At 45.2% G+C, this 21,166-nt stretch overlaps 1 protein-coding gene across 2 annotated transcripts in view; it reads right to left on the bottom strand.

Moving 5' to 3' along the window:
• The window catches only part of GLDN (gliomedin), a 45,075-nt gene extending 24,582 nt beyond the window's left edge, over positions 1-20,493 (bottom strand). The window contains exons 1-6 of one of the 2 annotated variants that reach the window (XM_075897234.1): positions 20,025-20,493; positions 14,230-14,281; positions 10,028-10,045; positions 8,584-8,691; positions 3,809-3,964; positions 2,639-2,767 (exon numbers count right to left, since the gene is read on the bottom strand). In XM_075897234.1, the coding sequence (XP_075753349.1) occupies positions 2,639-2,767; positions 3,809-3,964; positions 8,584-8,691; positions 10,028-10,045; positions 14,230-14,281; positions 20,025-20,348 (787 nt within the window). In that variant the 5' untranslated portion in view covers positions 20,349-20,493. Of the gene's footprint in view, positions 1-2,638; positions 2,768-3,808; positions 3,980-8,583; positions 8,692-10,027; positions 10,046-14,229; positions 14,282-20,024 lie in introns of both variants that reach the window. The other variant, XM_075897233.1, reaches the window with a different exon arrangement.
• Between the last annotated feature and the right edge of the window lie 673 nt (positions 20,494-21,166).

The following is a 21,166-nucleotide window of genomic DNA, read 5'->3' on the forward strand; positions in this document are numbered from 1 at the left end:
CGAATTAAGTTAGTTCGAATTAGTGCTGTAGTGTAGACATACCCTGAGAAACAATCGCATTCCACGCACATCCCATTGTCCTGGCACAACCAAACCCTGACTGTGCTTTAAGTTATGGTAAGACCAAATCTAGTGGTCCTAGCTCTGTTTCGGAGGAGTTCTCGAACAAATGGACTCACAGACGGACGGACAGACACACAGATAAACAGACGCACAAACACGCTGAAATACAGACTGGATGGCTAAATGCTTTGTTTGCCATATGCCACTGTGACTACGGACAGAGAACAAGAGTGGCCAGGAGAATAAACGAACAGCATGAAGTACAACAAATGGTCTGGTAGCACTTTATAGACTAACAAAACATGTAGATGGCACAGCCCACTTCTTCAGATAACCGGAGTTATGAGTAGGGGATACGAAAACTGGAAATAAATAGGAGCAGGAAAGAGAAAGGAAAAAAGAAGGAAGATAGAGTGGCGGAGGGGAAACAAGGCATCATTAAGTAGCTGGAGAATGGATACTTAAACCTAAGCAGATAAAGATCAAAGTCAATAGATAGATTGCTAAGACAAGAAGGATACCGCTCAGAAAGCTGTTAGCACTTTCAGTGGTAGAGTCCCCACCAGCCCGTATCTCGCTTGAGTCCACACATCTGTGATTTAGACAATGCTTTTTGCAAGCTTTAAAGCATTACAACAGTGGTCCCCAACCTTTTGGGGCTGCCGGGAGCCCAGGGATGTGGCCTTTCATGCGCCCGAGGGTGGGGCCACACATGTGCCCAGGGGCAGGGCTGCGCACACGCCATATGCCTGGTGCCAGCGCCACCCATGAGCCGCACTCCCAGGGCCGGCGCCACTCCTATGCCACACGCCCAGAAGCTGGCAGCACCCATGCGCCGCACTCCCGGGGCCGGTGCCACTCCTGTGCCGCACGCCCAGGAGCCAGCAGCACCCATGCGCCGTGCGCCTGGGGCCAGCACCGCTCCTGTGCCACGTACCCAGGGGCGGGGAAGCCCGTACGCTATGCTCCCGGGGCCAGCACAGCCCATGCGCACCTGGGGGTGGGGCTGCCCATGTGCTGTATGCCCAGGGCTGGCGCTGCCCCTGTGTTGTGCGCCCGGGGGCAGGGCCGGCCCTGATCAGTCGGTGGGCGCACAGAAATGGCCCGGCGGGCACAGAGCTCCTTCAGGAAGGCTGCTGCCTGGGAATGGAAGAAGAATGGTCCTGTGTCTGGGATGTTAATCTACTGCTGGGGAAACACATCAGTGTCCTGATCTGCTATACATTTTCTCTATGACCCTGGGAAACATCATTTCGTCTGTCTATGCCTCCGTTTCCCATCTGCAAAGTGGGCACTTCTTTACTTCTTAAGGTTCTTAAGGATTTGAATTTCCCAGGCTTCATTTGCATCTCGCCGGACGCCGCCATTTTTAAATGTCCGCTAGTGCGGACTCCGTGCCGCGGGGCTACACGCGACACAGACTAGGTAGTTCGGAGTAGGCTTCCTATTCCAAACTACTGTTACTCCTCGTTTCACTCCTAGTTCGAACTAGGGTGGTAGTGTAGACATACCCTTAGATACTACGGGGAATGGGGCCATATATGTAACTGACAGATAACTCAGACCGGCCCCCAGGGCTGTACAAGTAATGCCAGGGGTTCAGTAGCCAGGATCCAGAGGGTGCATCAAGGTTTAAAGCCAGAACAGTCTCAGAGGGTGGCACTAAACCTTCCCCTCCTCCCACATCAAAAGTCCTTGAAGCCTAGCTCAGTTCAGCAGTTGAGCAGACATTTCACGACACAGGTAATAGCTGCAGACAGACACACACCCCATTAGTATTTACGACTGGCATTTAAAAGATTTAGCAAAATTTTGTATAAAAAAGTAAAACTGTTTTAAAATATCTGCAGACGTGTACTGTTCTTTCCACTCTGCTTTCTCAGAGCCTTTCCTGCCCACAACACACGCTATTTGACACTTCAAGGGCTGGTTTTGAGTTACCCCCTGGGACACATATGGGAACCGCTTTCCATCCCTTCCTCTCCCAAGAGGGTTAACTCTTGAATCCCCATCCTCTCATATCTCAGAGGTTTCACTTGTTCTCCACCCTTACTCCACTAAGCAGATACTAACATATGGAAATGTGTAGCCCCACAGTTAGAAAAGAGTGAATGTGAGAAAATGGAGATTGTCATAGGGGCTGGCTGAAGCCTCATCTTGGTCAGGATATCTAACTACAGGTTGAAACTCTCCAAACTGGGACTCTCTGGTTTGGCAACATCCGTGGTCCTACCTAGACCAGAAAGTCTCTGCAGCAGGAGGGCTGGCAGGTAGGAGCCTGGCTGGTGGTAGTGGGGCTGGGAGCCCTCTCAGGCTGGCAGCCGGCATCTGGAAGCCCTGTTGGGCCAGCAGGAACAGGGTGGCAGCCCTGCTGGGGCCGGGAGCCAAACTCCATTGTTCAGGACTGGTCAGGTCCCAAGGGTGCCAGACTAGGGAGGGCCAAATTGTATATTCTTAAGGAAATGCTAAACTTCAAATTCGTAGAGAGCAGAGCCCTACAGCAGGTGTAACCCCTGCACCTGCTATAAAGGCAAGAATGAGAATAATGCCTGCTACACCAGAAACCGACACTGACCTGTGCACTTGCTGCTGTACATGTTCTCATTAACCTGGGATTTTGCTTTGCGCTTCCCCGGTGGCCCGGGTGGACCTTGTGGCCCTGGGGGCCCTGGTGGCCCTGGAGATCCTGGCTCCCCCTTGGCACCTAGGGAGAAAACAGAAGAGGCTGATAACTGCTGCAAGTGAATGGGCCTCCCCGCAGCAAGGGAGATTGTATGCATTGGCTCTCATCCACTGAGAGAGGCCCGCAGGAACGAAAACGGCCATTTACTCGTTGAGGTGGCCTCTGTGTTTCTACCCATGGGAGGCATCCCCAGCAGGGCATTCCAAGACCTCAGAGGATTATGAGGAATCAGGGCCTGATCACTGGGGCCCTACAACCTGTTGCAAACTACCACAAAGCCCCTTCGCTGCCTGGATATGACCCCAGCACAGATACCTGCTGTAGTTGGTACGGGGTGGTTTACGTTCCATACCGCCAGGGTATTCATGGCAGGAATAACAAGCTGAATGCTTGTCTATTCCCAGACACCTCTTCCCCATTTGTGTTTATAAGGGAGCAAATGGGAATGCAGCAAACCTTTTCAGCTATTTGTTATCAATAGTTCCCTGTTTGCTTGTGCTTTGCAGTGGCCTGTCCGTTCTTGACAGACACCGATTTTAATTGCACGCAGTTTTTTAAAGAAGCCTGGTGCTTCTTCTCCACTGTCACAAATAAATGGTGTTTCCAGGTCCTCTCTGTGTCTGAGGCACAGCAAGAATGGAGCGGACACGGGGCGTGACTTGAAGCAGTGCTGCCTTGCATAACTTTGTTTTCTGAGCACTCAGCAACAGAAGCTACAGTGCTATAATTTTAGGAGCATTTATTTGTAGCTGCCAATGCTCCTCCCCCATGCATTCCTGGGTGGAAATCTGTGTGTCATTTTCTAATAGGGAAAAAAAAACAGCACTGGAAGAGAGTAGGAGGAAATTTGCCATGTGAAAATGCGCTGGGCAAGGATGAAATTCACACATCTCTCCACCCTAAGCCTGAGTAAAAAGGCTTTTGTGGGGAACCACACTAGACTAGAGAGCACAACCCCAAGAGTAGCTCTACCAGCTGGCTTCAAAACACCACAGCACTCGCAAAGGGTAGCCTGTTTTATTGTGTTGTATATTTCTGTGCTGCAGAAGTGCTTCCCCCTACCTTCAGACAGCACGTCATTGTTTGCATCCCCTTTGTCACCCTTTGCTCCTCTTGAACCTTTTACTCCTGGCATCCCGTCTTTGCCAGGTATGCCCAGTTCACCAGGGTCTCCTTTATCTCCTCTCTCTCCTGGATCACCTTTTAGTCCTGGTAAACCTAGGCATGAGAGGTCTGTTAGCCAGGATTGTAAATAAATACATCTATAAAACTCTCATTCCTAAGGTCAATGTACCTTTCCCTCTGTTGCTGGTTTTTGAAAAAACTTACATCATGTATTATTTACGCTGTATCAGCCCAGTTGTTTTCTCCACTCCACAGTTTCTTCAGTTTTGTGGCTTTGAGACATTTCTTTATCAGTTAACATAGCTGTGTAGTCAAATAACATGCACTACCCATAAAACATGTCAGATACAGAGTGTACGATGCATAAAGCCCCAAAGCTATATTTTGTTCCATGCCTTGAGATACTTATGTTCGGAGATGACACAGCACCTGCCTGAGCATTTCTGGGTGAGAAGGGAACGTTAGGTTAAAAAAAAGGAAGCATTATTTTATTGTGATGTCCAATATCTTAAGTTTCTTATCACTTGGGGGGAAAAGGAAGGAAACCCCACTGACAAGAGTTAATATATAGAACCTTTAGCTGAACCCCAAGTCCACAGTTCCTTTTTTCCTTATTTTTAGTACACAACATGTTCTATGTACAGTGCACACATGCATACTCCCACACAGCTTTGTTTTCAGTCTTCCATTTCTCTTTGCTAGTCTGGCAGTGAAGTGTTCCTGATTTCTATCTTTTCTCTACCATTTTGGGAAATAATTTCTCCTAATACTTATCTCAACGGAGCTAACAGCAAGGGGTGCGGGTGACGACAGCTCCATGCTACTTCAAGGGGCAGGCCACCAATGGAAGGGGTAGGGCTGAGGGCAGACAGCCCTCAGCACTGCCTGGAGTGTAGGACACTCCCCTCAGTCCTTAGCGCTGCCCAGAACATGCAGCACGGCGCTCTGGATGCGATTTAAAGGGGCTCAGGGATCCAGCCAGCACTGCTGCAACTTCAGCAGTGGCAGCAGCCAGAGCCCTGAGCACCTTTGAATCGCTGGGCCCTGAGGCAACCGCCACTTTTGTCCCCACCGTCAGCGGGCCTGCAAATCTCAAAGATGCTGACTGATTTGTAGAGCCTTTAACAGTCATCTACACAGCTCCACTTGCCTTTCTTGTAAGACAACACTGCACCCATTGTTGGTAATATAATTACGTGTGCCAACAAAAACAAAACCTCTCCCTTTCCAGTAACATTACCTTTATTGTGTTCTTCACATTTTATTTCTCTGACATCATGACAGAGCACGGCCTTCATTTCCTGCTAATGTCCTCATGCTGCCTCCTCATCCTGCCTCCACACTAGCTCCAAGCATGTTCAGTCCACATATTTTATGCAGCTGATGACCATTGAGTAAAATCGTCAACAACACATTATATTATGGAGTCTTATGACTCCCAGCAACCTCATCAGCACATTTTGCAGTAAGGAGGGGGAAAAAATGAACAAAACGGGTTTGTACAATTCAGAATATTGTCCCGTCTGCTACTCTTCCTCTTCTCCAAAGCATGAAGACGGCAGCATGCGCAGAAGAGCTAACAGCTGTGCTCGCAGTGGAGTTGTAAACGTATCTACACTGGCATAAAGTTGGAGATGGAATATGTGGGTTGACGGTGGCTACTGAGCATAGAGAACCTCAGGGGCTCTATATGTAACAGCTATTTAAATTTTTTCGGTGGCATGGGGACCATACGTAGAGTTCCTGACTCCACTGGATAAAAAAAATGATCATTGGATTCAATGGGGCCCAGATTTCACACCTGGTTTCCAACTTGGACAATGTGTTGAAACATGCTAAAAAACTCAGCCCTGGAGATGGAAGCCTTCTGCTTCTCCATGGAACTGCCAAGGCAGTGGAACCCATGGTACTGCACAGAGAAGGAAGGCACTTCAGCTTCCATGCAATGAATGGCCCCTTTACAGAGACTGTGGAGAAGGAAGGCCCTGGGTGCCAGCCCCATGGTGCTGCTGGTGTGTGACAGGTGATTGCTGAAGTGTGCATCCCTGCCTGACGTCATAGGTTTTCACTTCCATCTCAAGGGTTGCCAGTCACATGCCCATGCTGCTAACTGAGGTTAAAAAACAAGATTTGTCCTTTTGACAGTAAACACTGCTGCACTGCGCGGGCAGGAGTGACTGAGAGCAGCCTCTTTCACACTCCCTCAGGTGTACGCAGCATGGTTTTCAGCCACCTTTGTCTCCCACCTTCCAGACTGGTACAAACCGTTCCTCGGCCATAACAGAGAATCCAGGCCAATCGGTCTAGTGGGCACAGAAGATGACGGGGACTCTTGGGCTCTATTCCCAGCTCTGCCGCAGACATGGGTGTGACTGTGAGCCACTCAGGGTTGGAGTCATAAAAGGACTTGGTGCCTAGCTGCTCTTTTAGAAGCCTAAACCACAGAATCAGGCCTGCTGGGATTCACAATCCCTCCTGCACAACTGTTGCCAAACCCTGTAAATGCCTAAACTTGCCTGGCACCTAAATTTTTACATGGAAGTTCTCTAAATGCCCTATATTTGTGCCTCTGCACATACACACTGCTGCATTACTCTAGGTACCTGCATGCCTAGGCCCTAGCATGATGCACAGAACAGGGGAATATAGACATTTCTCTACCTAACTCATCTGCTCAGCCCAATCCGGTAAGCATGCTCACCTACTGGATTGGGCTCCCATTGGCAACCTCACAGAAAACAAGTGAGAAAAGAAGGACAGCACGGTCTCTCATAATTTTTACCCTGCTGGCTAGGGACCTCATCTGGGATGCGGGAGGCCCCTGGTTCAAGTCCCACAAGAGGGGGAGAAAAGGGTTGAACCAAGATCCTAACCACAGGGGTATGGGATATTCAACTGTGTGGCTCTTTCAGATTCTCCAAGTTGAGCCTGGATTCTGGGACTCCCACCTGCCAAGAGAGTGCTCCAACCACCAGGCTACAGAGTGTGTGTCTCTCTGTCTCTGTCTGTCTGTCTCCCTCTCCTCTTCCTTTCGCTCTCACCATCCATGCACAGTCTCTCATGTTCCCCACCCATTGTACTAAAAGTTAGGAGGGAGTCATCCTCCTCCTCCTTGCCAGGATGGCCTTGGCACTGAACTTCCTGAGAAGGGGGAGGGCCTAAGATACACTCCTCTCCTCAGCAGGAAGCTGCCTAGTACACTGGGTTTTGTGAATCTCATTGTCAGGTGCCGGGGCTCCTTACACAATGAACAAGGAGAGAAACAGGTGCCTGAGAATGACATTCAGAAAGCCAGCATACTAAGCTGTGAATCTCAACAATTTCCTAAGCACCTAGAAGTCAGGTGCGGTGACACTGAGGCTGTGTCTAGACTACATGGCTCCATCGACGGAGCCATGTAGATTAGGGTTGTAGGCAAAGGGAAACGAAGTGGCGATTTAAATAATCGCTGCTTCATTTAAATTTAAATGGCTGCTGCGCTGAGCCAACAAACAGCAGATCAGCTGTTTGTTGGCTCAGCGTGCTAGTCTGGACGCTCCGCAGTCGACATCAAAGCCCTTTGTTGACCGCTCTGGTAAACCTCATCCCACAATAATGAGCCCTTTGTCGACTGCCTCATTATTCCTTGTGGGATGAGGTTTACCAGGGCGGTCAACAAAGGGCTTTGATGTCGACCGCGGAGCGTTCAGACTAGCACTGATCAGCTGTTTGTCGGCTCAGCGCGGCAGCCATTTAAATTTAAATGAAGCAGCGATTATTTAAATCGCCGCTTCATTTCTCTTTGCCCAATAAACAAATCTACATGGCTCTGTCGACAGAGCCATGTAGTCTAGACATACCCTGAGTGTTGCCACCGCTATATTCCTTTGCAATTCTAACTCCTATCCTGTGTCTTTATGTCCACATCTGGTTTTCGAGGCACTCTGGGATTCTACAAAGCAAAGTATTATTATTATGACCAGCTCTGAGTTTTCAAAGTGTTTGTCTTATTCATATTAAGGTCATGCCCAGACGCCACAACCAAGCTCTGGACCCCACTGTGTTAGGCACTGTACGAACACCTAGTAAGAGACAGTCACTGAACCAAAAAGCTAGCAATATAAATGGATAAGAAAGAGGATAGAAGTAAAGTAGCATTCTTGCTATCACTCCATTCCACCCACACATTACTGAATACACACCTGCCTGCTGTCACAGTGAAATATAAGAAAGACAGGGTCTCCCCAAAGAGCTTAAGCCTTTCCAAAGGCTAACTGGGGTCCCAGGGCCATAGATAGGTGTGGGAACAAGAAATTACTAGAATGACAGACCACAACTCCCATTAACAATAACCTGTGGAAAATGCTGAGATTTAAATAAACTGCATTAATTCTCTCTAATTAGGAGTGTGCAATACTCTCTCTAGAGTATATTTACTATCGCCAAATTCTTCTTCGGTATAGTACACCCACAGAAGTCAATGGAATGGCACTGGTCAAAAGCTGGTGAAGTCCACAGAAGTTATGCCTGTGGAAGAGAGAGCAGAACTTGGTTCTATATGTCTTATTAATCTATAATATGTGTCAACTTTTTCTGGTTTCCTGACAAAATAGGGCTGGCAATAACAGAACATTTAAGGAAACTCATTTCCCCTGCTCAGTGTCTATAAGTAAGTGTACTTGTGTATAACATTAATGAAGACTTGCGTAAAATAGGATAGGTCTGGAAAGTACCTATTTTTCCTCTCCTTCCATTTACTCCTGGCTCCCCCTTTGGCCCTGGGAGACCAGGAATGCCATCTGATCCATTGTAGCCAGGTAAACCATCCAGTCCAGGAGGTCCTGAAGAAACCAATAGGAGTGTATAATGTACATTAACCAAATACCATTTACATTTCACCTTCAAATCTACTGCATTTTGTCGACAAAACCCTGTACATCAGCAATTCACAGAACCTGCCACTATTTGAGTTCAGTGGGTACGATGCCCTATATTCCCGTGCAATGATCTTTATTTTCTGATAACCAAGCGTAAATCCTAGCTTAAAGGTAAAGGGCAATATTTCCCCCAGGATCTTTGAACAAAACTGTGATTGACATCAGTTGGTGCTGCACCTTTTGCTTCCAGACTAGGACAGAGAAGCAGTTTGGGTTTTGGTCATGCATTCTTAAAATGAGGGTCCTGAAGCTGCCAAGTGGGATCATGACCTTGCTCTCTTTCTCTATGGCTAGATGAGAGAAAAAAAAAACAAAATTATGGAAGGGGATCCCCCCAAGCCTTTTTTTATGTGCTTTTTCCTGGGGTCATATAATGAGAAAAGTGGAAAGTCACTAAGAAGGGACTAGAAGTTCTATTGTCATCTCTCCCCTGAGTGTATGATATTAGGCAAGTAACATGTTGGCTACTAGCCCCTTCTTAATGATTTTCAACCTTTCTCATGACATGACCACAGGAAAAAACACAGAAAAAAACTTCTTGATCAAAAACACCCATTATGGGATTAGTTTCCTGAATATTTTATGGGTCAGTTTGCTAGTAAAGTCTGAAAGACTCTCCCATGCAGATCCTATTCTGAAACTATGGGTACGTCTAGACTACAGGGTTTTGTCGACTGAAGTTTTGTCGACAGATACTGTCGACAAAGCTTCTGTCGACAAAGAGCATCTAGACTACATTCAGTTCTGTCGACAAAGCAAGCTGCTTTGTCAACAAAACCCTGTAGTCTAGACACAACCCTACATGCAATAACACCTTCTGTCGACTGAACTCTGTCTACAGAAGGCATTATGCCTCGTAAAATGAGGTTTACCAGCGTTGACAAAACTGCTGAGTTATGTTGACGTTATGTCGACAGAACTCAGCGGTAGTGTAGATGCAGGTATAGTTTTGTCGACAAAAGTCCACTTTTGTCGACAAAATTCTGTCGTCTAGACACACCCTAAGTCTACACAGCCGTGTTATTTCGGAATAACGTCAGTATCTATATATTTTCTTATTAATCTTTGGAAAATGTGGTTCATAGAATGTGGGACAGTCTTCAGGAAATGTATTTTTGATACACCTCTCTCCCTCACACTAACTGGTATATCACTTTGCCAAGGTGATGTCTTTACAAAAATATTTTTAAGCCAGTAAGTGAATCAACATCATACCTACAGTAATTGAAAAGAATCTTACCTGGAGAGCCTGGAGGACCTAAAGGAAAACAAGCAAAAAAAGAAAAAAAAAACCAAACAAACAAAAAACAAAGAGAAAAAATGGTGAGTGTAACTTGGCAGTTCAAGTAAAACCAATACTAAACTCAACTGATTACCATTAGACCAAACCAAGACAGAAAAGAGGCATTTATGTTTAACAATTTTGTATTAAAAGTAACTAATGATGCTTTAGTGCAGATCCAGTCAGACTTGCTGAAAGATTATTCTCACAAGCAATTATACAAACACCCACCTGGTGTGCCAAGCCCAGTCATTTCTTACATTTCCCATGAAATCTGATTGACTAAGAATGGACTCTGCATTTTCACTGCTACTGAATTGATTAATCAGAAGACAGGTGTTTGACCCTTTTCACTAATAGGCACCTAAGTTAGCCATTAATTATTATGTTTACACTACTTAGTGCCTCATAAGAAGTTCTATAAAGCCAGGGGTGGGCAAAGGGGCCTCCACAGGCTGGATCTGGCCCGCAGCCACCCTGCCGTTCCCTGGCCAATCGAGACCTGCGGATGGGAGAGCGCACGAAGTCTCCTCTCCTCCCCCCCCCCCCCAAGGGTGCACAGCAGCTACAGAGAAATGCTGGATGTTTTGAAACAGCTGGTATTTCTCTCTAGATACCACATGCCCTTGGCAGGGCAGGGGGCGAGAGACTTTGCATGCTCCCCCCACTCGCAAGCCCTAATTGGCCTGGGGCAGGGGTTAGCACGCGAGACCTTCTCCCGCTGTGGCACCTAGAAGGAGCCGCCAGCTGTTTTAAAACAGCTGGTAATTCTCTCTGGGGTAGGGGTAGACTTCACACATTCCCCCACCTGCAGGCCAATCAGGGTCTGTGGGTAGGGGAGCACAGAAGCCTCCTTGTCCCGCCCGTTCTGCCCGAGGCCCATCTTCTTCAGGGGCAGCCCGAGGCCACTTCAGAAATTTGTGAAGTGGCCCCCTTTTAAAAATTATTGCCCACCCCTATCTAAAGCCCTACTTGCGGTAATGACAGAACAGCTGTACAGTGGCCCAGGTCAAATGTGGATGTTATGACAAAAAAAATGTAGAGAATATGCATTCCAAAGCACTCTCATTCCTGGGTAATCATAGAAGTTTGAAATAGGAGGGTTAAATATTTTCTCTTTTTTAATCCACACTAGCTACGGCTAAATAACAAATAGGTTCCTTTACTTGCAATTGTTCTGTATTTGGAGTTGGGTTTGTTGCCTGTGGAAGTTCATTGTTTGGTAACAATAGAAACTGGATACATGCTAGTAATTCAGGGACATGTGCAACACAGGATATTCCAATGGAAGCTATAAGTTTGTTTTGTCAGGCTATGGCTACACTGCTGTTTGGTTTTTTTGGAAGAAGATATGCAAATCTCACTCGCATTTGAATACCTTCTTCCGATTCTTTTTGTAAAGAAGGTTTTGCCGCTATTTGGCCCTGTGTAGAAGGGGCCAAATGTCAGGAAAAAAAAACCCTCTTTTGCAAGACCCTGTAAACCTCAATTTACGAGGAATAAAGGGTCTTGTGAAAGAGGGTTTATTTCCGACATTTGGCCCCGTCTACACAGGGCCAAATAGCAGCAACACCTCTTCCACAAAAAGAATCAGAAGAAGATATGCAAATGTGAGTGCGATTTGCATATCGTCTTCTAAAAAAAACCCGGCAGTGTAGCCGTTGCCTCAGTGACTTGAACTACACTAAAAAGAAATCTCCAGTAGCTATATGCAAAATATTATCACTTTCCCTGGATAGTAGCATACTATTTACTATCACTTGAGAGCCCATAAATTAACAGAGCTTTTAAGAAGTATGCTAAGGCCTATTTGCCTTGACTGACCAAATAAAAGGCCTTACTGTACATTAGTTTCATGCCCCTAAGGCAGGAGTAAATAAAACAGGGCACAATAAGAAATGACAAATTATCTGTTCTATGTAACTTCTAGAGAAACAAATTTTAATCAAAAACTAGGAAAAGTTGGAAGAGATATTATGTCTATGATTAAAGAACCAAATTCTCTGAACTAACATTTTTACCAGGGCTATAATGATTTTTTTTAAGTATAAAACTCTACAAAAAAATTAAAGAAATAAACAGCCTCTGGCTCTCACCTGACAATCTTAAGGCATTCATTAAAAATCTTTATAGGAAATGGGAAGCAGTGTACAATCGCACTAAAGCTGCACTGACTTTTTAGTAACACTGGTAGACGCCAGTTAATGCTGGTCTCAGGCAATTTTCCAATAAATGCCTGATTTTTTTCATTGTGGACAATTTTTTTCTTAGAACTCTCAATTACTTTGTCACCTTGAACTCACTGAAGATCCTAGATGTCCTTTTGTCACATACATGAAAAGGAAAAGTACTTGAAATGTAGCAAATGTAATGAAGACAGCTAATGTCTACCGTGTAGTGAGCTATTGTTAAAACCAATGTTAGAGTGGGGCTTAGCTGAAATGAAGATTCAGGGAGTGCACAGAAAGGGATTTAACAGGCATGGAGTAGTGTGAAGTCAGAATTCTAGAACTCAACACAAGACATATTTAAGACTTGTCAGGGGAGCTGTCTTTGTTCCAGTCAAATTTCACTTGCATTTTCAAAAGGAGTCCATTTTGTATTTTGTCTCCAGTATATCAAGGGGAAATTTCCCACAAAATTCTAACTCATTCTGAATTCAAATCAGTTAAACTGAAATTAAACCATAATGGATCGGTAGCTCATGCCAACTGCAAATGCCCTGAACTCTTTTACGTAACTGTTTCCCAAACCTAAAGGGTTTACTTATTTTCTCATTTTCAAGTATGTATATCAGCTCCAGCAGCTACTTACTTCAGCTAGCAATGTCAATTCAGAGCCCTTGAAGTAGCCAAAGCTTTATATTTTTTTTGGTTTGCCCAGACCACATGCAAACTTTTAATGATATTACTCTACCCCAGACACCAAGAATTTTGAAATTCCTTTGTATTTCTGAGAAACCAACCTCAGAGTCTCATGTAATGAGCATGTTCATCCTTCTGGCTATGTCTATACTGCAGGCTTTTTGTTCAAGAAGCTTTTTGTAGAAGAGATCTTTTGCAAAAACTTCTTGCACAACAGCGCGTCCACACTACAAAAGCACATTGCAAAAGCAGTGCGCTTTTGCGCAAGAGAGCGTCCACACTGCCTGGACGCGCTTGTGCAAGAAAGTGCTGATTGCCATTAACAGAATGGCCATCAGAACACCTGTGCTTTTTCCGATAGGCTCGTTTTGCGCAAGAAACCCCTGTTGAGCATCCACACACACCTTTTTGTGCAAAAACTCTAGCGCAAAAAGGAGTTATTCCTTGTAGAAAGCCCTGCACTGCAAAAAGCCCTCTGTTCTGCTGTTCTACTGTAAATTTTCTTGAGCAAAAACATGCTTGAGATGTAGACTCTCCGTGGGTTTTTGCACAAAAACCCTGTAGTGTAGACATAGCCTCAGAATCCACTACTAGGATAGCCAGGTGTCCGGTTTTAACCAGACAGTCCAGAATTTAAGCTTTCTGTTTGGGAAACAAATTGAGAAAATATAAATGTCCGTTATTTTCTAAATAAGATGTAATGTAGATTGTGATGTAATGTCAAGTGTGTCCAGTATTTTTGTTGAAACCATCTGGCAACCCTATCCACTGCCTCCACTCATAACTTAGCCATGGCAGTTGCCACAGTGATAAAAAGCCCTTCTGACCTCTGGGTTGTCTACCCCATGCTGATCTAGAATCAAGCAACTGACCTCATTAGTGGTTATAGCACCTCTCAGATGCCAAAAGATATTAAAAACTATTATAAAGATCTCAGTTCTGATAAAGATCTCAGTTCTATTATAAGCTCTGCAAGAGGGGACTCTTAGGTAGGAAAATTATCTGGAAAATAAACACCCCCCAAGTAGCAATGTTACTTTGGAGATTTTGTAAATGCTTGTATTTGCAATAACTCGGTATGACTGCTACTATACAGGATTGTTGATTTATGTTTTCAAAAGAACATAAACAAATGATACTGTAATTTTTTTAATCAGACCAATAGTATCACTCCTGTAATAATTACCATCCTAAAGCCTACAATTATCTCATGCCAATTTTTCCTCCTCAAAAAGTATTTAATCATCAAGCATGCAGCATTCAGCATAACATTACAGTAGTACTTGGAAAACATACCTGTTAAGCATATTCCTTTTGTGCTGTTACATAAATCCACCATCACACGGACCTAATATTACAAAAGAATGCAAAATTCACAACAATGGACTGATTTTCAGTTTCTACAGAAAGGGCTAACAAAAATGCTTTCTGATTTACTTCATTTTTCCCTGTGACTGCTGTGTAAAAATCAGTAGGGGAAATTATCTATTTTACAGCAACACCTTGTAGAATGTGAGAAAGCTATTTAGGCCTTAATTTTGGCCTTCTGAAAACCTGCACTTGTATCTGTAAATTAGATTGCTTTTAAGAATCTGTGCATTGTACCATTTTAATAGCATTAAAAAAATCTACATGGGCACATCTCTGGATGCAGTCAGGACAGAAAGACTTGCATCTTATTTCATTTAGGTTTTCATGGTGCTGTATCTGAGATAGGTTATCAAAGGTTATCGAAGCTGGCAGCAGCCAAATATGATCAGTATTTAACTGATACATATGTCCATTTGTGAGTCATTTTCCATTCTACAACTGAACTCAACTGGCTTACCAGCTATCTAAGGTGATCGCTACCAATTTTTTCACTTGACATAATACAGAGCAGCATATGAATTTGGAATTAGATTACAGGAAACTCATCCATTTGTGGCACTACAGTAATTGGGATCCTTTGTTCTGATACTTGTAAACAACAATTCACCATCTCAACGAGTACATATTTATAACAATGTTCTCATGCTGCAGGACATATGCCTACTGAAAATTTGAGCATTGTATTTTTTGTTAAAATTTCTTTGTCAATCTTTTTTTTTACTTCCAAAGAGTGAACATTGTACAATACAGGGCTCGGTAATGAGAGATGAGGAGTACTCTCAATTCCCAGCAATTTAAATGGCAAGTGGCAATGTTCATTGCCTTGCAAAATCAAAGAGTCCTTATGTAAGTGCTAGCCAATATTTCTGATCTAAAATGTGCTTTATCTCATCATTCGCTATACTTACATCTGTCTTCAGATGTCAGAAGTATCTTACCAGAGAATATAAAATCCATTCTCTTTTAAGTAGTATACATTGTACTGTTGAAGCTGAGTTGGTTTTTATCAACCAAAAGACATCGAGAGTCAAATTTTCAGCCTTCACCTGTGCTTAAGTAAAACTGTCTCCACTCAGAATACATGCTTGTTTGTTTAAAAAAAAAAAAACGTGTGTGCACTTTAAATAATCTGAGTACATGTAATATTTATCATTTGCACCTGCAAACCCCATTGCCAGCCAACGGTCATTTTGTTTGTTTGAGGATCAGTAATAGGATCTAAACTGCAGGTTTTGTTCTGCAGCTTATTGTTTCAAATCCAGCCTTCAGGGGAAATTCCTAAAAGCTGTTGCTGCCGGGTGGCAATTCTGAGACCTGTGTGATTGGTGGCCTCCATGTAGCTCCTCTTAGACAGGTGTCCAGGTCATTAAACAAAATCCATAAATTTAGCATTGATTGACCACCTCATTGGTAAACTCCAACACAGAGACCAAAGAATTCAGAGGGTGCAGAGCAGGGGTGGGCAATAAAACAGTGGTGGTTCACCAGGGTTAGCCCCTGATGGGCCACCACCATTATATTAACCCGTACCTCTGCAGCTCCCGGCAATCACAGCTCCTGTTGGCCATGGATCACCGTTCCTGGCCAATGGGAGTGGCAGGAAGCAGCATAGTCCGAGACACTGCTTCTAATAGCTCCCATTGGCCAGGAACAGTGATCCATGACCAATGGGAGCTGTGATCACCTGTATCTGCAGAGACACAGGTAAATATAAAGGTGGTGGCCTGCCAGGGGCTAATCTGGTGAACTGGATCTGGCCCATGAGCCAGTATTTGCCCACCTCTGATATAGAGTAAACTATCTCCATACCACCAATAAGTCAGAATCCAGGCTTTTTAGTTAAGGAGCATAGGGAAGTTTAGAACATCTTCTCTGTTGTAGTTCTGCTATGGATGGAAAATTTCTGTCTCAAAAGATCCTTCTCAATATATGTGTTGTAATCATGCAAGTATTATATGATGGTTAATTTTAGTGTATTTAGCTACTCATAACAGATATGCAGCTTTGGAAATCTGTGCTTATTCTTTAAATAAGAGATCTTTTTGAGGGCCCAATCTTACAAGATTCTGAGTACTTCTGCAAGGGTCAAAACATCTTCAAATTCCACTAACATCAGTGGGTGCTCAACACATAACAAAATCAGGTCCTCTTCTTCTTCAAACCTACGTTGGCAATTAGCATATGTTGATATTTTTTCTGAAGTCTTTCTGTTTCAAGCTGCATTTCAGATCAGAGTAAAAATGTTCTTAATTGGAAAACATGCACAGTAGATTCATTAACTTACAGTATTTCTCTTTCATTTGTATATCACTAAGTAACAAAATAATATTTCCAAATGGTTTTAAGGCTACAGAAAATAAAATGTTCCAGTAAGAAAAAAAACGTATGATATTATTTAAAGGATTTCTTCTTTAATATAAAGAGTTTAAAGCAATTTATGCAAACCTGATCTTCCTAACATTTGTTCTGAAATATGAGAAAATGAAACATAAGCTGCTTAACTACCTAAGTCTTTGTGTTTTGTCCTTTTAACCAAAAACATGCCACACAACATTCTATGCAAAAGAAATATCAGAAGTACTTCTGTTAAAAATGTAAAGCCAATAAACTTCTATATTATCGTAATTACGTGAGTCACCTTATGCAAGTAGTCTCATTAAATTCAGTCATTACAGTGACAACATTTACATTAGGGCTGTCAATTGACCTGGGTTAACATCTGCGATTAACGTCGGACAGGATTAATGTGTTAATTTTTTAATGCATTAATTGCAGGCGTTAATGCTGTGCTGCCCCCTTGAAGTGCCTAATGCGCTGCCCCTTTAAAGTGCCAAAATGGCACTTCAAAGGGGCAGCACAAGCGGAGCCGGGGAGCAGTTGGAGTGCCCAGCTGATCCCCAGCTCCGCATTGCAAAGCCCCTTTGAAGTGCTGCTCCAGAGCTTCAAAGAGGCTTTGCAACGGCGGAGCCGGGGATCAGATGGAGTCCCCGATCCCAGGCTCCTAATGCGCTGACCCTTGGAAACGCCGCCGCCATGCTTCAAGGGGCAGTGCTCCATTCTGGGCTCCATGCAGCGTTGCCCCATTGAAACACCACTGCGGAATTTCGAAAGGGAGATGCATGTGATTAATTGTGCGATTAATCCCAATGAATTTTTAATGGTGCAATTAATCACGATTAAATGTTTTAATCGCTTGACAGACCTAATTTACATAAATATAAACACCAATAGTTTATTAATAGTGACCTCGCTTAGTGGGACAATACTTCCATGAGAAATCCTTAAAGTCACTGTGAGTATTTACATCAGTAAGGGCAGGTCTACATTAGGGAATTATTTCAAAATAACTAAATTTGAAATAATTACTCACAAAATAACAAAATCAAAATAGCGTATCCCCACTATGGGGAACCTCAAAATTAGTCCGAGGCAGGCTCCATTATTGTGGATGAACTGCCTTGATTTAGAGCCCCAGGAAGCACTGGGGAATAATTACTTCGAATTACTCTGGGGAGTAGTTATTTCAAAATAGCAGCAGCAGAGCATCCACACTACCACTATTTCAAAATAACTATTTTGAAATAAGTGTTATTCTCTGAGTAAAGCAGGAGTACAGATTTTGAAATAACCAGCCCAATTATTTTGAAAAAAAAAACGCACTTGTTAGTATGAACACTCCACTTACTATTTCAAAAAAGGGGGGTTATCACTAGTGTAGACAAAGGCTAAGGGTTGAAGGGTCAGATTTGCCTTTTCATGTTATTTTTTTTACCAGGGCCTGCAATCCTTACTCAGGCAAAACTCATAATTAGTTTCCCACACCTTGATGGGATTTTTTACTGAGTAGATACAGTATAATCAGGTGCTAGGGACCCTGTCCTAGAAATACTCATGCACATGAGTGGAACCCCATATTCTGAAAAAAAATGTCCAGTAAAGTGTAAAAATTCAGTGCAGTTTTGCTTCAGAAAAGAGTTCAGAATCTGGCCCAGCTGTAACAAAGGACTAAATCGTGCTTTCCTTATTCATGCTACTAGTTCTACTGATTTTTTCCTCAGTGAATAAAGTTTTGAAGGAATGGGTTGCTAAAGGGAGGCCTAATATGCCTAATACAGGCTGAACCACTTTAAACCAGAACATCTGGCAGGACTATGGACGTTCCTGGACCAGAATGCTCTGGTGGCTGGGAGTCTGGCAGCAGGCAGGCCAGTGGCTGGAAGCCCTGCTGGGTCAGGGAGCCCTTCCGGGCCAGTGGAAGAGGGGCTGGTGGCTGGGAGCCCTGCTGGCACCAGCAGCCCTGCTGAGCTAAGGGTAGAGGAGCCAGAGTTGATCTCCCCTGGTCCAGCAAACTCCCTCGTTGACAGGTCTCAAGGATGCTGGACCAGGGAGGTCCAACCTATAGTGAAGAATTGGAAATATATGTGACTACAGTTAAGTGTTCTGAATGAAATAACGTCATTGAAACTAGTGATGTAATACAGGGGGATATTTAAAAATGTAAATTCCTAAAAATTGCAATGTTAATTGAATTTGTAAAGATTTGTTACCCACACCATAACTACTTTGAAAGCTTCCTGCAGTGTTTTAACCAAATCCAGAACTGCACTTTCAAAATAAATAACAATTAAATTAGCTGTCTCAGGGAAAAATGGGAAACCTTTGAGATCCTGTTAGGAGATGTTGCTCTGCACAATAGGCATGTTTCAAAACTTGCATTACAAGCTGTAAAACAATATAGTCTGTTTTATGGAGTTCTCTACCTTAATATTTGCAGGCTCTAACCAGTATTTAGTATTTATAAACTAGACTGAACAAAGCATTGGGAAATACCCTGCAGGGAACACAAATCCTGCAGAGGCTGGATCAACATCCAGATAGTCTTTTCTGATCTCTAACTTCTACAATAGGGGAAAACATATGAGATTTGCTTTGCTATTCTGTAAATTTCACTGCTTTTTCACATTTAGGAACAAAGATTAGGCAAATTTTAAAGGACTATCTAAGGGGCCTGAAAAAGCAAGCAGAATATGAGGGGGATCTTTATGGAAACAAGGAATGGACTGCTACAAAGGCTGTAGGTGCTCAAGGAGTGGTTGTTTGGAGCAGTGGCTCTCAACCTTTCCAGACAAAATCAGACATAAAAATACAAAAGTGTCCCAGAACACTATTATTGAAAAATAGCTTACATTAACTGGGTATAAACATTGACCTTGCATTTCAGGGTGTAGTACATAGAGCAGTATAAACAAGTCCTTGTATGCATGACATTTTAGTTTGCACTGAGTTCGCTAGGGCTTTTTTGAGAGCCTGTTGTAAAAACGATGATAATATCTAGATGAGTTCATGTATTCCCTGGGAAACCTGTGTGTGTCCCTCGAGGCACACCTACCTCTGGCGGAGACCTACTGGCTTAGAGGTGGGCTGTGTGACAGAACACACACTCACTCTCTCTCTCTCACGCTCTCTCCATGGTAATATTCACTTTTTAAAACACTCTCCAATCAGCTGGTGACCTTCACGAAGTGAAGTTCTCAGGCCAGCGCCTGTGAGCCAGGTGCTGCTGACCCAGCCCTTCTGGGTGCGGGTGGGGAAGCGGCTATGCCCTTGGGGCGCCGGCTTGGGCACAGCCCCTAACTCCTGAGGGGGACCCCCGTGGGGATGCTGCTCCAGCCCCTGCCCCCAGGAGATGCTCTGCGGCCCTTTCCCCGGGCGCACCCTACCGGCACCATGGAGTAGGTCATCATCATGAGCAACTCCTCGTCCTCGGCTCGGATGTGGCCCCTGGCGCCCGCTCCGCGGTGGCTCCTCTTGTGCCGGGCGGCCCCTGAGGCCGCTGGCCCCGGGGCGGTGGGGCCCAGGAGGGCCCGCAGGGCGCTGTCCCCGCCCTGGGGCCGCGCAGCCTCCAGCTCCCGCAGCGCCGCGCTCAGCTCCCTCCACTGGCCCAGCAGGAAGAGCGTCCCGGCGGCGCTGAGCGCCGAGAGCAGCCCCACTGCGGCCAGCAGGCAGCGCAGCGCCCGGCCGCCCGCGGCGCCGTCCCCCTGCATCCCGGCCCGGGCAGGTCCTGAGCGGCCGAGCGGCGGCGGGTCCCGGGGTAGGCGGGGGCGCTGCGACCAGGGCTCGCTTTGGCTCCTGCTTCGGGACGGGCTTTATGGCCCCGGCCCCGCCAGCCGCAGAGGCGCGGGTGACGAGGCGGAATGAATGGGAGAGGCGGGCGCCGGCCGGGACGGGAACCAAGGGGCAGGGACGCAGGGGACCTGGCACCGGGGCAGGGCTGGGAACCGGGGGCAGGAGCACCGGGGACCTGGCGGTGGAGGGAGAGGGGAGGGGCAGGGAGACGGGGGTCTGCCATGTGGACAGAGCAGGGGACGAGGAGAGGGGCAGGTTTGGGGCTCCCAGGTCAGAAAGCCTAGTGAAAGCAGACAGGGGGCCACGGCCCACGGGGTAGGGTAAGGACGCACTCAGGAGTGGAGGCTGAGAAATGAGCAGCAGGGTCGGTCGAGGACAGTGGCAGGGACACAGCCGACAAGGGTCAGCGTCTCTGGCATAGGGCTGAGAGGAACAGAGAAGCACGAATGCCGTCTGATGCAAGGGAGATGAAGAACAGGTCCCAGGGCATGGGCAGGACAGGGGTATGGGGGGGACGTCTACACTGCCACCCTAGTTCGAACTAGGGTGACAGTGTAGACATACCCTGGGACACGGTTGAGGGTGTAGGAATGATGGGAAAAGATGTGGAGGAGGAAAACAGTGCCAAGGGATAGGGAAAAGCAGACAGAGGATGCAGGTTGGGGCACTCGTTACAACCTTTGGTTGAAATATTCACATAGTAAGCATGTAAAATTATGAATAAAAAATCCCTATT

The sequence above is a fragment of the Pelodiscus sinensis genome, chromosome 14, assembly GCF_049634645.1.
Source record: "Pelodiscus sinensis isolate JC-2024 chromosome 14, ASM4963464v1, whole genome shotgun sequence".
Classification (NCBI taxonomy): Eukaryota; Metazoa; Chordata; order Testudines; family Trionychidae; genus Pelodiscus; species Pelodiscus sinensis.